At 45.5% G+C, this 15829-nt stretch overlaps 1 protein-coding gene and 1 long non-coding RNA gene across 4 annotated transcripts; one reads left to right on the forward strand and one right to left on the reverse strand.

Moving 5' to 3' along the window:
* Positions 1–238: 238 nt before the first annotated feature.
* On the reverse strand, positions 239–1377 carry LOC144457749 (uncharacterized). The gene is made up of 2 exons (XR_013487218.1): positions 720–1377; positions 239–593 (listed from the first exon to the last, which is right to left on the reverse strand). It is a non-coding gene; the product is annotated as an uncharacterized LOC144457749 (long non-coding RNA).
* A 66-nt stretch (positions 1378–1443) lies between these two features.
* Positions 1444–15818, forward strand: CASC3 (CASC3 exon junction complex subunit). Of its 3 annotated transcripts, none has more exons than XM_020997340.2 (14): positions 1444–1766; positions 2650–2677; positions 2992–3029; positions 5406–5561; positions 5652–5803; positions 6252–6428; positions 6613–7304; positions 8644–8708; positions 9005–9119; positions 9376–9474; positions 9737–9951; positions 11313–11435; positions 11578–11642; positions 12211–13878. In XM_020997340.2, the coding sequence occupies exons 1-13, from the start codon at positions 1551–1553 to the stop codon at positions 11599–11601; spliced, it is 2100 nt and encodes a 699-aa protein (XP_020852999.1). In that variant the 5' UTR covers positions 1444–1550; the 3' UTR covers positions 11602–11642; positions 12211–13878. The 3 variants fall into 3 exon arrangements, with proteins under 3 accessions (XP_020852999.1, XP_078012154.1, XP_078012153.1); XM_078156027.1 differs by lacking the exon at positions 12211–13878 and adding an exon at positions 15539–15818 and having other exon boundaries at positions 1474–1766; XM_078156028.1 differs by lacking the exons at positions 9376–9474; positions 9737–9951; positions 11313–11435; positions 11578–11642; positions 12211–13878 and adding an exon at positions 9258–9369.
* Positions 15819–15829: the final 11 nt, after the last annotated feature.

A 15829-nucleotide genomic window follows, 5' to 3' on the forward strand; every position in this document is an offset into this window, starting at 1 on the left:
ATCCTGTCTTCTAGAGGCTCCCGTTTGCAGATGATGAGCTGATTACATTAAGTCTCAGAATATTTCAGAGCCTCATTAATGAGGTTTATAAATACTCAAAAGAGGTAGGCCTAATAATCAATGTATGCAGACTAAGATGGATGAAAAATGCCCTTTGTCCACATTATAACTGGTCAGTCCCTTAGGTTGTGTTTGGGAACTTGTATAATGCTTTGAATAATCCCAAACTGCTACCCAGTGCAAAAAACTTTTTAATATGAATATTTTTCCAGTGGTGCTTTATGTTTCTAAATCTAGAAATGCTGTACTCCCCAAAAGGTAAATTGGAGGTGACCCAAAGGGCAAAGAAACATATTTTGGTCCAGACCTACTGCTTTATTTGTATGGAAAACTTATAGACAAACTCCCTTCACTGATCATCAGGACCAAATCATATGTGACAACTTGTAAAGCACTATAATCAGCAACTATTATTCAACTGAAAACAAAAAAAAAAGTTTGCCTAGGGAGGCTCAGCAGCAGCACTTGAACCCAGGTCTTCCAGATTCCAAGATTGGCCTTCTATCCACCACACACACATCTCCAATTGTGACCTAAAGAAGAGGCATAAAGACTATACAGTAAATAATGGTCGATAGGAAAAAGGGAAAATTGAACTAGTCTGGACAGCCCCAAGTTGGGTAATGGCACCCATGAAATGTAAAAGGAAAGTACTCCACCTTGTTCGTTGCACAGCCTTTGTGGACTCGCACTGGGGAAGAATATGGAATAGGATGGCATGGAGGGTCTCCAAGACATCCACCTCCACGTGCATCCACAAATCCATGCAAATAATCTCAGGGGAGACTGGGTTCTTTAAAAACAACAGGGCTTCCTAAGACCATGGCTCGGCTCGACTACAGACCAAAGCCACTTGGAACCCTCTTTGGCCTCCCTACTGGGTGGATGGCTTTCAGGGGGAGACGCTAGAGCATTCTTTTACAGACAGAGCAAAGTGGCTGGGAGTCATGGAAAACGGAAACCATGATCACGGTGTTCAAAGTCCGCAAATCGCTTCTCCAAGCTTCCAGCACTAGACAGTCTGGTTTAGAAGATGGCCGGAGTGGGGCGGGGAGGTCTCTGCATTGGAGGGAGGCTGGCTAGTTCCTCTTTGGCAGGCAGAAAAACTGCCCGGGAAGGCTGGGGCCCGTACGCGCAAGCGCTCGGCTTGCGAGTAACAACTCCCCCGCCCCCCCCACACTCGCCCACACACAAAACCACCACTGCACCACTCGTCCTTGCCCCGGCACTTAGAAACACACTGGTTTCAAATAGCCGAGCGCCCCCACGAGACCGGAAGCGAAGCAGGACGATGGGCTCTCGACGCGGAGCATGCTGGGTTTTGTAGTGTCGTCCGCTCTCCCCCTCCGCCGAGCTTTGGTCTCCCAGCGGCCCCTGCGAACGGGCGCGGCAGACAGGCTGACGGGCTGGCGGGCGGCGGGGGGGAATCGAGTAACTCGCGATCGAGCGAGGAAGCGCGGAAGCCCGGACGGGGGTCGGTTCTCCGCAAGATGGCGGACCGACGGCGGCAGCGCGCCTCGCAGGACACGGAGGACGAGGAGTCCGGAGCCTCGGGTTCGGACAGCGCCGGTTCCCGGGGCGGCGGCGGCGGAGGCGGCGGGGCCGGCGGAGGCTCCTCGTCTTCGCTGCGCGGGGGCCGATCTGGGGGCCTTAACTCGCGGCGGACGGAGGGAGGCGGCCTCCGGAGTCCCGACGAGTCGGAGTGTGTGAGTGAGCGGGGCCAGGACCGGGCCGGGCCGGGCCGGGCCGAGCGAGGAGCGGCGGGTGGGGGGCGGAGGGCGGGGGGACGGCGGAGGGAGGGGGCGGGGCCTGCGGGGAGGGGGAGGGGACGGGATGGGGGGTGGTCAGGGGGTTGGCCCCTGAAGAAGAGAGGCAGAGGTGTCACACTGCGGAGTTTTCATTTCGCCAGTGGGTCGAAGGGACTAGGTCGAGTTTTTTTCTCTGCCAGTCCATGGCAGGGAGGGAGTGTGCCCATATTTGTCTTGCCTCGTTCCTTCCTCTCCCCCTCCGCGGGTTCTCTCAGCCACAGGTTCATCTTGAAGATGACTTCTGGTTTGTTGCCCCCCTCCGCCTTCTGGACCTTTTGCCCCGTTCTCCTGTTTTCTCATAACAGTTAATAATAATAGGTAACATTCCTATAGGGCAGGTAGGTGTTGAAGTACATAGAGAACCAGGCCTGTTGTCAGGAAGAGCTGAGTTCAGATCCCACTTCAGACACTAGCTGTGTGACCCTGGGCAAGTCACTTAACCCTGTTTGCCTCAGTTTCCTCATCTGTCAGATCAGCTGGAGAGGGAAATGGCAAACCACTCCAAGCGAAATGGGGTCGCAAAGAGTGAGACAAGACTAAATAAACAACTTCTGGGAAAGAATGGCAAATCACTCCAGTATCCCTGCCAAGAAAACCCCAAAAAGTGTCATGAAGAGTGGGACAGTACTCAACAACAACAATATTCCTGTAGTTTTTGTGCTTTACAGATATCTCATTTTATTGTCAGGGGAAGTTCATAGGTAGGTGGGGAAAATGTAGAAATAGGGAATTTCAGTGCAGAACTATGGCCAGCAGTCACCCTGTGTCTTCTTTTATCCAGGAAAGTGAAGACTGCATAGAAGGCGATGGTGAGTAGGGGCTACTCTGTCCTCAATGGGCAGATGATAACCAACCTCATCCCCACATACAAACTTGCTCTCCAATTACCTGCCTCTTAACAACCTACTTTTCCTGAGACTGCTATCTTAGATGTGGTTATTTTCTCATTTTAAGCTCCTTGCATCCTCTATTTTGGATAGCTCTGAACTTAATTGTAATGGCAAAGAGGGTTTGTGTCCACTAAGTCTGCAACTTTATTAGATCACCCTGTGGACAGTAGGTTTGCTTATAGATGCTTTGTCCAGATGCTTTGTTTGACCTCTGATTTCTTTTTTCCTTTCAGCTGTTCTTTCGGATTATGAAAGTGCAGAGGATTCAGAAGTGAGTGCAACATTTTTCTTTAGTAGTACATGAACAAACATTTTAGAGTATGCATACAACTCTGTTACAAATCCTGCAAGTCATCTAATTATCCATTGTATACAAAGCTACTGTCACTATGATGGTGTTGCCTTTCTGTTCAACTTTCCATCGTGCTTCAGAAAAACTGTTTAGCATCAGAAATTGACTTGGTCTTATACAGGGAGGTTTGGCCTGAGTTCCCCTCATTTTGCAGGAATAGAAACTTTTCCAACTGGAAAAAAAAGTGATACAAATAAAATAATGAAAGCATCTTTTCAGGTGTTTTGCTTAGAGCCCTTGCAGCATCAGATTTTCCTCAGTTTTCATTGTTGCATTATGATGGTTGGGTAGTTCGCTTTAATTTGCTGTAAAGTTAGCCCTCTTATTGGTGATGTCAATTCCGACCTCTGCCAGCCAAACTATTCACCTTAGGCACCTTGAGAGCCGTAGGGTTCAAAATTTCTTTGAGGGGTTGGTAATGGCATGATCTGAGTGTTTCTGACTGTTGGAGTGTTCACTCAGTGCTGCAGAGGTCACTCATGGGCATGTCTTCAATGTGATTAGGAATTCCAGGTTAAAGTATTCATTGATGCATGCCTGGCTTCTCTGAGCATAACTTTGCTAAAAATAATGAGTCTTGCTGTTATGCTTTTTAAAAATTTAATAGTTTTTCCCCAGTTACACATAAAAACAAATTTTAGCAAACTTTTGAGTTCCAAATTCCCCCTCTGCTGTTATACTTTTACTTGACACATATTTGCATTTCATCCTCTAAAGTAGGTATCTTCCTTACTTTTACTGAGATAGGAAATTGAGACTCAGAGAGATAAGTGACTTGCCCTTGGTCAGATAAAAATAAGTGTCAGAGGTGAGATTTGAACCCAGGTCATTTTTGGTTCCAGGTCCAGTGAGTGCTTTTCCCATATCTACACAGTGATAATGATGAGATGCAGCTTTCATAGCTCATTTTATTCCCTGAGATTCTTGTGTGTACCTTGAGTGTAAGCCTTTGCAATGAAAGATATTTATTGTAAATGTGAAAACCTGAGCTGACTCTTAGTGTTGGAGGTGCTGACCAGTGGGAAAGATAAAGCTGTGGAGCCCCAGGGCAGCATTTGGGATTCAGTTAGGTTTCAGTTTGGTGGTATAATTTGGGCTGTCCTCAGCATTGTACTATTTGTGTCCTCTCTTTGTATCTTGAAAACAAAATTAGTTTCTGACTCTTGAATAAAAGAGCTACCTTATTTGACATTCTGCTACACACTGGAGACTGTGTAAAATAAAGTTACCTCATTAATCATGCAGATACTATTTTAGGGTATTTGATTCCAGTCAAAGCAAAGTTCCAGGCCCCCTGTATTGGAGTGCTGTGGAGAAAGGTCACATGTACATTAAGCAGGATTTTTAAGAGCTCAGGCTGAGAATTGGTAGGGAATATAGTACAAGGCAGAAAAATGGATGCTAGCCATCCATTGAGAGAATAAAGAATAAAGAGAAATAAAGCTGACTTCTTGTCTTCCTGCATGTAGGAAGAAAAACTCCTTAAAGTTATGAGACTTTTTCAGAAAGGCTATTAGACTTATGGTGCTATTGAATAGTAAATATTTACTCATTTTGTGGACATTTTTAGCATCTGTTCTTTCTAACTAAAATATTCTAGACCATTTCAAAAGGGAGAATTTGTGCTTTATGTTTGAAGTTTGGGTAAAACAGTTGAGTAAGCACTAGTTAATTGATCTGGAGCAGACATTCTTAACCTTTCTTGTGTTGTGGTCCCCTTTGATAGTCTGGGGAAGTATATGAACCCCTTCTCAAAATGTTTTTAAATGCATAAAATATATATATAGAATTACAAACAGTTATTAAAAAATTTTTTAAAAACAAGTTCACAGACTCCAGGTTAAGGACACCTGATCAGGGAGCAGCTAGGTGGTACAGTGGATAGAGCACTGGCCCTACAGTAAGGAGGACCTAAATTCAAATCTGGCCTCAAACACTTACCAGCTGTGTTACCCTGGGCAAATCACTTAACCCCAATTGCCTCCCCTCCCCCCCCAAAGAAAAGAAAAGAACTTCTTATCTAGAGAGATAATTAATCAGTTGATAATTCTTTAATGTGTAGTATGTCTCGGCTCCTAGAGTGAATTCCAAAAAACTCAAAACCTATCATTTCACTTTTATAAAGCTTCTGCTCCAGTTTGGTAGATGAGAAGTATTGTGTTTCAAGGAGATAAGAAAAGTAGCTTTCAGCTTCAACTGACTATCCTACTGGTGCTTAGCAAAAGGATTGGTTTCCTAAGGTACAAGTTCTTCTTGATTTCCCCTTAGGAGGTAACAAGGACAATATCTTTTCAGGGTGAGGAAGAATACAGTGAAGAGGAAAGTTCCAAGGTGGAGCTTAAGTCAGAAGCTAATGATGCTGCTAATTCTTTGGCAAAAGAAGAGAAGGGAGAAGAAAAACCTGACCCAAAAGGCACTGTGACTGGCGAGAGACAAAGTGGAGACGGGCAAGTAGGTACCCACTAGGGGACATTTTACTTCAGGGCCAGGTGAATTATCCCTAGCTTGGAGAAATAAAGAGCTCTTTTGCTTCCCTTGTAGGAGAGCACAGAACCTGTAGAAAACAAGGTGGGTAAAAAGGTCACAAAGCATTTGGATGATGATGAAGATCGGAAGAACCCTGCCTACATCCCCAGGAAGGGGCTCTTCTTTGAGCATGACCTCCGAGGCCAGACTCAAGAAGAAGAAGTCAGGTAACACTTAGGAAGAGGATTCTCAAAAAGAGTTTGCTTAGATCTAATTGCTTCTCTATTTTAGGAGAAATGCTTAGAGAGGCTTGAGATGTTGTACAATTACATCTTTTAAAATGTCACAGCTGAGCTAGCAGGCTATATTCCAAAGGACTGTTTATTCAACAAAGATTTCTCAAGTGCCTGAGAAAGTTGCAAAGTTTAGATAAGATGTGGTCCTTCCCTTTGTAGAATTTATAGTCTAATAAAGGGACTTGGCATTGGTATTGCCCTAATCTCTGGGAGGCTTACCTGCTTTGACTGGGAGGCTGGGAGACTGAGCCAGGTGATGTTTATTTTTCTCCGTAAATACTCTAGCTCTTCTCAGGGTAGACACCATGCCTCTTCAAAGTGTCTTTCAGCTTTGGTAGGCCCTTGCAAGCCAGGAATATTCTTTCCCTTTTTTGTCTAGACCCAAAGGACGTCAGCGAAAGCTGTGGAAGGATGAGGGCCGGTGGGAACATGACAAATTCAGAGAGGATGAACAAGCACCCAAGTCTCGGCAAGAGCTCATAGCCCTCTATGGTTACGATATTCGATCAGCTCACAACCCTGATGATATCAGACCTCGGAGAATACGTAAACCCAGGTGAGGAATGGCTTGAAGTAAGGACTATTGAACATTTTCAGGTAGGGAGGTATGTGTTCTTTATTGCCACTATTCCTGAAGACATAAATTATAGCACCATTGGAGCAGATATGGTCCTATAATCTGCAGGAGGTAGTCCCTTTCATCACTAGGTCTCAATGGTTTTTTGATTCTACTCTTCCAGGTTTGGAAGCTCTCCACAGAGAGAGCCAAACTGGGGCAATGACCGGCCAAACAAGCCTCCCCGTCACCAGGGCTCTGGGGGATCCTCCTTGCCACCAAGAACATTCATCAATCGTAATGCTGCTGGTACAGGCAGAACGCCTACATCTAGGAACTACTCTCGATCTGGAGGCTACAAGGAAGGAAGGACCGGGTTTAGGTCTGCAGAAAACGATGGGCCACATAACAATCGTTCTAATGACTCCGTCAGGCATGAAAATGGTTATCGTTCTCGGCGCCTGGACTACTCCACAGCTAGGGACCCATCCCCTGAAATGGAGTCTTCCCATATGCTTGGCAGCCCTGAAAGAGAGGAAATAGCTTCAGAGCCTCCTCCTCCTGCCCCTGAAACTGTACCACCACCTCCAGACAGACCAGTTGAGAAGAAGTCCTACTCTCGAGCAAGAAGATCCAGAAACAAAGCTGGAGATGCAAGCAAGTTGGCAGAGGAAGTGCCACCTCCTGCGGAGGGGCCAGCCCCTGCACCTCCACCTCCCCCAGCTACCCCACCACCACCCTCAAAGACTGGGAATTGGGAGGCCCCAGTGGATTCCAGCACAGAAGGACTTGAGCAAGACATGACCCAACTGAATCTGACTGAACAAAATTGGAGCCCAGGACAACCTCAGTTTCTACAGCCAAGGGAGCTTCGAGGTAAGTAACTCAAGGATGGATGACCAGCTTTTTGCTCTGCCTTAAAACAGTTAGACGATGGAACATGGAAATCTTGGAGATGAGGTGTCTGGACTAGTATCACTGATTAAAGTGTCCATGGCAATCATTTTTAACCTGGTACTCTAAAGCACCATGGTACTTGTGTATTTTAAGAAAGTATTGATGTTTAACAGTATTCACTTCTAGTATTCAGAGCTCAGTAATTGGATACTTTGGATGAAGACTAAGAGTCTCTGCCCTTTTAAGCTAATGATAGAGCCTGGTTCTCTAAGGCAGAAACTGCTCTGTTAAGTTTGAGTTAGTATCTTTTAATTCTCTTTGGAGGAACATCCTATCCTTCCCTGACAATCTTCATGCTTAGGAACGAGTCAGGCCTTCCCCACTGCTAAAGTGTGCCCCCCAGTGGTCATTTCAGTCCTTCCTAGGCCACTAGATGGCTGGATGTGAGCGACTTCTTTGGTCCCTGAAAGAGCCTCACTACAGTTTAGAATCTAGGAATCCTCATCTGTTCACTTTTCAGATGAGATTTGTAGCAGCTCCCACCCAAACAAGAGATGGATCCTTATATTGGTTGGGACTAGAAAATTTGCAAAGGAGTGAAGTGCTTCTTTGTTAAGTTGTCCTTTTCATACCAATCAGGAGCTAGATAAAGCCTTTACTCTGATTTAGATGATTTCCCCCAGATGGAAATGGCTGTAGAACTCCTACCTAAGGCCTCCAGATCTAAGATGTGTTCAGATTGTGTAGATTGACAAACATGCCCCACCTTTTCTAGTTGTTACCCCCAAACTGATAGTCTTGAGAGTTTGCCTGTTTTTTATAATGAGCTAACTACTGCAGCCTAAGGTTTTCTGCAGTGAAATATTCATAAGAAAAGATTTAATGTATGCTTCCTTACTGAACTCTTTCTTTTTTTTCCAATTTTGTTTTTTATTTACAAAATATTTTCAGGTCTTTGTTCTCTCCTCCCATCTCTTCTCTGCCTCCTTCACCCCTCTTTGAGAAAACAAAACAAAACATTAAAACATATATAGTAAAAAAAAAAATTTCCATAATTGGCCATGACACTGAATTCATTTTTCAAGAGGTCTTCATTGCTATGTCATGATAACAGGAGAAAGTGGTAAATTTGTTAATGCTAGTGTTAACAGAAAGCAGAAATGGTTTGAAGAGATTTCTCTAGTTCAAAGTGAAGGAGCTATTGCCAGTGCTGGAGTCTGTACCACCACCCCTTCCCCATCTACCTCCTTGCCCTGTATCATCCTAGAATGCTCTGTGTCTTCTACTCTCCAATGAATAGGTTTTTTGTGTGTTTCAGGTATTCCTAACCACATGCACCTGGGAGCAGGCCCTCCACCTCAGTTTAACCGTATGGAAGAAATGGTAAAGAACAAGGATGGGAAATCAGAGCGGGGGAACAAGTTTAGTTTGCAGTTTGGTGCAGTCTTTTAATCCAAACTGTAGCATTGATAGGACCAACGAAGTAAGCCCTGCAGGCTTTCACTCTCTACTGCCTCAGGCATGTCCAGGAAAGGCCTTTTTTTTCCTCCCCACCCCACATCCCACCCCCCAGTTAATGGGCCTTGTTGTTTGTTAGACAGTTTTTTATGGGGGTGGGGGGCTAGAGACAGGGCTATAAGAGCCAGTCTTCACCTAGCCTTTGGTATTCTCTCTTTCAGAGCGTTCAGGGCAGTCGAGCCAAACGATATTCATCCCAGCGTCAGAGACCTGTCCCTGAACCACCTGCCCCCCCTGTGCACATCAGTATCGTGGAAGGGCACTACTATGACCCATGTGAGTTTCTAGACTATCTCTTAGAGCTAGGCTTCTTATCAAAGTGCTGATTCTGAATGAAGAGTAGAGTCTTGGATAGTTTATTCCCTCCAACACCTGAGTGTGGGCATCAGGAAGTTGCCTGTTCTGTTTTCCCAGATGGAACACTAAGAAAATCTGGACAAGAGTCTTTATTGTTTGGAGGGCAAGGGAATTTGCCCATCTGGCATTGGGAATGAGAATCCCTATTAGTGAATCCCCCTGTGATATCTTGCAGTGCAGTTCCAGGGACCAATCTACACCCACAGTGACAGTCCTACCCCGATGCCTCCTCAGGGCATGATTGTACAACCAGAAATGCACCTCCCTCACCCTGGTAAGTTTATGCCTCTAATTTCCCTTTCAGCAGGTAGGGTTGTAGGAGCAGAGTACAAGAGACATCCTGGGGGCTGCTTTGTGGGACCTGAACCTTTTCCACTTGTTGAGAGAGAGAGAGCAAAATCTAATTAGCCTCTTGGAACAGTCCTGAATAGCTTAGGAGAGGAACATTCCTGTTTGTGGCCAGCAGATTTAGGAACTATCACAGAAACAGTATTGTCTTCCTCTACTTCAGTATTTGTTCCATTCTCTCTATTCAGGTTTACATCCCCATCAGACTCCAGCACCTTTGCCTAATCCGGGTCTGTACCCCCCACCGGTGTCCATGTCCCCAGGACAGCCACCACCCCAGCAGCTGCTTGCCCCTACCTACTTCTCCGCTCCAGGTGTCATGAACTTCGGCAGTCCCAGCTATCCCTATGCCCCAGGGGCCCTGCCCCCTCCCCCACCTCCTCACCTGTACCCTAATACTCAGGTAAGGTGACTAGCAAATTGTAACACTGTCCTCACATTCCCCTTGATGATGAGGAGATGCAACTTCTTTGATAAATCTCAGGATTTTTAAGGAACTAAGACATCTGTGATAGTCCAGCCTCCTCAATTGTACCACCTGTTAGTCCCTGTCCAGTTTCTTTTGTTGTTTTTCCATTTAAGCTTTTTGGTTAGTGGCAAGATCCACTCAGGGCCAGAATGCCCTTCATGCAATAAATAGGCATTTAGTAAATGTTCGCTATTGAACTATATGGCATTTCCTCATCTATATTTGTTCAAGATATTTATCAAACACCTGTGTGCCAAGATGTCCCATACCAGGTGTTGTCATGGCTATGACGATAAATAAGACTCAGTTGCAGCCTAATCTAGTAGGGAAGATAAGACACACCAAGCTATTGAACAGGGCAGGATGGTGATAAAATGCTATAGGAACAAGGAACAAAGTCGTTTGAAATTTCAAAAGAAGGAATGACCATTTGATACATACCTTAGCAACAGACCACTGGCTGCCACAGTTGGGGAAGATTAAGAAGCTGAAGAGCCCCCGGAAAAGTGTGATCAGGTTATGAAGAGCCTAAGATTGTATCATTTGAGGACCTCCTGAAGGATCTGGAGACATTTAGCTTGGAGGGGAAAAGGGCCATGATACCCCTCTTCAAGTATTTAAAGAGTTATAATTAGGAAAGGAAGAGACTTACTTTGGCCTTTAAAGGCAGAATTAAGAGCAATGGATGGGTTTCAGAGAGGTGGATTTAGGTTTAGTATAAGAAGAAACTTTCTAGAAGCTATCTTTAGGTAGAAAGGGCTGCTTTGGGAGTTAATGGCTTCTCTTTCAGTGGAGTTCTTCAAGGGAAAGGAGGAATGACTATTCATAATGATTTACTGGAGGAAGTCTTTTTAGGTACTAGTAGGACTTGAAGTTTTACAACTCTGAGATTCTTGGCCAGAGGCTTTTAGGGAATCTTAATTAAAGCAGGTGGTACTCACATAATCTCTTCTTTTCTTTTGAGGTAATCAGGGTTAAGTGACTTGCCCACCGTCACACAGGTAGTAAGTGTCTGAGGTCACATTTGAACTCAGGTCCCCCTCACTCCAGGGCCAGTGCTCTATCCACTGTGCCAGTTAGCTGTCCCATATTCACATAATCTCGATGGAGTAGGAGGACAACTCAAATATAGGAAACAGCCTAAGGAGACAAAAATTAAGTCATCTTTAAGGGATTGCTTAGAAACCTTCCATAATTCCTAAAGATTGTTTATTTGGATTCTGTTATATGTCACCTTTTGCCCGCATTCTGTCTAAGTCAACTGATTTTCCTTTAATCTCTTTTTATCTCCTTAGGCTCAGTCTCAGGTGTATGGAGGAGTAACCTATTATAATCCAGTCCAACAACAGGTGCAGCCAAAACCTTCTCCCCCCAGGCGAGCATCCCAGCCAGTCACCATCAAACCCCCACCACCTGAGGTAGAGCAGCTCCTAGGCTATCACCCCAGTACTCACTGTGCCCCTCCTTTCCCCAGTGTACTTTCCCTGTCCTTGGGTGGGAATCTAGGAAAAAGTGCTCGGTGTGTTTCACCTGATACCAAACTCTAGCTTTTTATTTCAGGTTGTCAGCAGGGGTTCCAGTTAATTTGAATTTCTAAATACTTTAAATCTAACACCACATGAAAAGTAAGTACAAATGTGACTAGATGAAATACTGTCATGCTATTGCTTTTTTAAAAGACAGAAACCTTGTACTAACTAGCCTTTTGTTGTTGTTGTTGCTAATGAAAATGGGGCTTTCAGACATGCCTAATAATACTCTTTTGTAGTTGGAGTTTCATGGGATAGCTGGTAAATCTGGGGAAAAACTAAAAGGGATCTTGAATTCACCAGTACTTTGCCTGTTGAATTGGCTTGAACTTTGTTACTTAGGGCACCCCTGGGGCAAAGTTGAGGAAGTAGAGGCTGTTATTAACATAGCAAAACCTGGTGGAGTGAAGAAATGATGTGGGAAGTAAGATTGGGATACAGAAAGGAAGGCAAGAGAAGGGTCAGCCTGTTATCAGGAAAGGGGGAGATTTGAGCCTGGAATATACTGTAACAAAGCTAGTCCTAGGAGTTTAATGTCAAGATTCTCATCATTCTAGGGTATGCTCTTTAGTGGTCTGCCTGGCTCTCTGAGAACATCCTGTGGTTGGCCCAGGAAAGTGTATTAATGCTGTGGTGGTTCTTCCTTTTTCCCTACTCCTTTCAGAACAGCAGAAGTGAGAACTCGGAAGATAAGATTCATCAGGCCACCTGCTGCCGGGAGTGCTCTGATATTATTGTGGCCCCCATCAGCAAGCAGACTTGTTACACACCCAGAATGAAAAGCAGCCTTTCCTCTTCTTGGGAATAGGCTTTGATGGGAAAATAAGGACACCTTTCTCCTCCAGCAGGAGTGGCTGTCTGTACTCAGGGCAGGGAAGGCCCCAGTCAGCCAGCCAACTCATATACCCTTGTCTCTAGACCTAGAAGCTCATGTCTCTGCTGCTGATCTTCCCCTCCTTCCATCCTGCCCTGGGATTGAAATGTCCTTCCCTCCCATGGTGGGCACCTTCTTGTCCTTTCTTGTTTAAGATGTTGAATGAAAAAACCTTTGCTTGCTGTTTAATATTCTTCCTTTTTCCTAAAAAAAAAAATGAAATGAACTCATTCTATTCAGTTTACCAACTCCTCTGGGTTCCCTTTAGGTTCTCTACCATGTCCCTCCCAGATGAACATGAATGTACCAGCCAGTTCTTTCCCCACCCAGGGTCCTCATAGGAGCTGGCCTTTCTTTGATTTTGTTGGTTTCTCTTCTTGTTCTTGTTGTATGTTTTTTAATTCTAACTCTTCCCTAACCCCATAGACACATAACTCTCAGCAGAGTATAGCATTGAGAAAGGCCCAGGGTTGATAGAAGTGCCCTACCTTCCATTTTCAGCTTTTAGGGATTTGGATCCCACTATTTGCTGTGATGGGTTTTAGTTTAGATAGGTGCAATTTCTCTACTTTTGGAGAGAGGCAATAGATCAGGTGCTCTTGGGAGTGGGGAGGGAAGAGTAATGGTATCCTCCCTCTTCTCCCATAACCATCCTTAGGGCTATCTTTTCATAGTGCCTAGGGCAAATCAATGCAGTGAAGCCGGGAAGAACTGGAGGGTCTTAGGCCTCCTCCCCTACCCCCCCCCATTTGCTGCAGACCAATGCCTCCCTCCAGGCAACTGCTTCCAAGGGTCACATTCTCAAGTAGCTCCCGTTCATTTGGCCCTTAAACCTGTGTGCAATGTTCCCTGCACGTTTTACTTAATTATTTTCACACTTTGGTAGCCTCCCTTTCAATTTAAAAAAAAAGAAGTGGCATAGCGGCCAAGCTCAAGGCCGAAAGGTAACCAGGTGCTGTTTGGGCTCAGAGCCACTTAACCCATCTGCTTCCGCGGAAGACTTCATCACAGCAGTTGCCAGAGGCCACTTGGCCCCAGCATACTACAGAACCCAAGTGTAAGGGCCATTTCATCTCAGCATAGTCACTGTTTATCTAGTCTCTTCTGCTTTCCAACAGCTTGGCTTGGTCATTGCAAGTCATCTTAGCCATGGGCTCAATCAAAATGTATATGTGGGGAGAGGGGATGGGACTCAGCCATTTCCTTCCTACTTGACATAGTTAAGAAAAACCCCTGTTAGAAGCTGACTGGTGGTTGCCCCTTTTATAGGCTATCTTCTTGCTGCCTTGAGCCCAAGGGCCACATGGCCAGTCTCCCAGACCTTATAACACTGTGATGGTTATGTCTATTGAACCATGTGTTTCTCTGGGTTTTTTCATTTTTTTGTTGTTTTGAGGAGTGTTTATTTGTGATCTACATTGTGACTTCCTGATGATAAATTTTAGATGGGAAATCTGACTACCTTGATTGTTTTGCATTAGTCTTAACTGGGAATGGGAAGGGATTCAAAGAATCATAGATTTAGAGTTGGCAGGGACCTCAGTCTGATCCCTCATTTAATTACAGATGAGGTAAGGGGTTCAGAGATTGTGACCCATATGTCAGAAATGGGGATTTGAACTCGGGCCCTTCAACTCCGGAAATGTCCCTCTTTCCACTGCACTATTCTGCCTCCTGGTAACTGAATTGGACTAGGTTCTTAAAGCAACATCCAGATACTTAGTTTTTGAATGTGGGGAGAGAAATCAACATCATTTTTCACAAGCCTCAGGGAAATCGAGATGTACAGAAGTGAGGAATTCTGTTCACACTATGTATGGACTCCGGACTTGGCATCTTCTCTGACCGTGCTGCTATTTCTGGGATGCCAGTGTTGTGGACAGGTGTGATAGGGAGACAGAGAGCTGCCAAGAGACTTCCCAGGGCTTCAGGGTAGAGGGTAGGAGTCAGTTTTGTGGGTCCTTGGTGTACCCAATGATGGCTGTATGGCCAGTGTCTCGAATGCTTCTTTGGGTGATTGGTCACCAGGTGGCAGTACAGCTGCCTTGTCTTCTTTAAGTATGGGTTGGGGTAATCTCACCTTCAGAGGTAAAGGAGCAAGGCTTTCTTTTTTTTCCCATCCACTTACTCTAGTTATATTCTTGGGTTTTTTTGTTTTTGCTTTTAGGCAATTGGGGTTAAGTGACTTGCCCAGGGTCACACAGCTAGTGTCAAGTGTTTGGTCTGAGGTTGGATTTGAACTCAGGTCCTCCTGACTTCAGGGCCGGTGCTCTATCCACTGCGCCACCTAGCTGCCCCCTCTAGTTATATTCTTTATGCAGATCGAAAGGAGGGGAAACAGTAACCCTGTCATCTGGTGCAGCTCACTGCCCCTTATGGAAAACTAACATTCTGTGTGGGTACAGTAGGATGCTTTAGAGTGGGTACCTTGGAGTGGAACTGGCATCACCTGGACCCAGCTGTGGGGCTGCATCCCTAGACTGAAACGTCTCCATGATTTCTTCCTGTAAAATCAAGTGATGTGAGCGTTCTCAGCTCTGCCCCCTGTTGAGTAACCCCAGCTTCACTCTTTTCCTTTCTGGCTCACTGTGGGATGGACCATGTGTCCTATTAGGGGATGAGGAGAGCATTTCAGGATAACAGCTGTACTTAAGGAGGAATGACTGTGAGGTGCTTCACACCCTTCTTCTGCTTTCCCAGCCCTTTAGATCCTATTTCTCCATTGCCTTGGTAACCAGCTGGCAAGAAGAAACCCAAGCTCAGCAAAGCCCCTAGCTTTCAGCACCCTCCCAGCATGGTGTCTCAGCAGAAAGAATTGAGAGAATTTGTGGATGGTCAGCTAGTGTTAGGTAATCGTGTCCAAACCCCTTTGGGAAGGCTAAGGGTCGAGCCTTTAGGTGTGCTAGTTTGGGGATTTGGCATATCCTAGGAATGTCCTTTCTTGAAACCATTTTGTCACTACTATCAAGTGAGGGGCAGGCTGCCAATTTGGGCTAGGTTCCTCTTAGAGTTAGGAGTAGAGGGGATCCATTTTCCCCCAGGTTGTAGAATTGTCTTATTCTCCAGGCTCTCTCCCTTTCCTAAACCAATTTGTATCCCTATCCTTTGCCCTCCGCAGCTGACGGCCCCAAATCCTGCCCAGGGACGTTGTCAAGGCAACTAGATTAATCTGGTAACAGCCTCATGTGAAGGGAGGAGCTCTCCCTCGCTTTGCTTACACAGAGCTGCTTCCTCCAGAGCTTCAGCCCACTCCAGCTGCCCCATTGCAGCCAATGTCCTTGGGTATTCTGGTGTCCTTACAGAAGGGATCGAGGAGACCAACCTGCAGATTGCTGCTGGAGCTTCTTGACCACACATGCTCACTTCTACTCTCCTCCCTCAAAAATTCACTTAACACATGGTTGTGCAT

The sequence above is a fragment of the Phascolarctos cinereus genome, unplaced genomic scaffold, assembly GCF_003287225.1.
Source record: "Phascolarctos cinereus isolate Bilbo 61053 unplaced genomic scaffold, phaCin_HiC Scaffold_5;HRSCAF=322, whole genome shotgun sequence".
In the NCBI taxonomy this organism is placed as follows: Eukaryota; Metazoa; Chordata; class Mammalia; order Diprotodontia; family Phascolarctidae; genus Phascolarctos; species Phascolarctos cinereus.

Bases quoted from the DNA above. Each gene is read 5' to 3' on its own strand.
- CASC3 (XM_020997340.2), top strand. From the start codon at position 1,551: ATGGCGGACCGACGGCGGCAGCGCGCCTCGCAGGACACGGAGGACGAG. The intron at 6,429-6,612 runs GTGAGGAATGGC...CTACTCTTCCAG, and splicing joins CGGAGAATACGTAAACCCAG to GTTTGGAAGCTCTCCACAGA. The intron at 7,305-8,643 runs GTAAGTAACTCA...TGTGTGTTTCAG, and splicing joins ACAGCCAAGGGAGCTTCGAG to GTATTCCTAACCACATGCAC.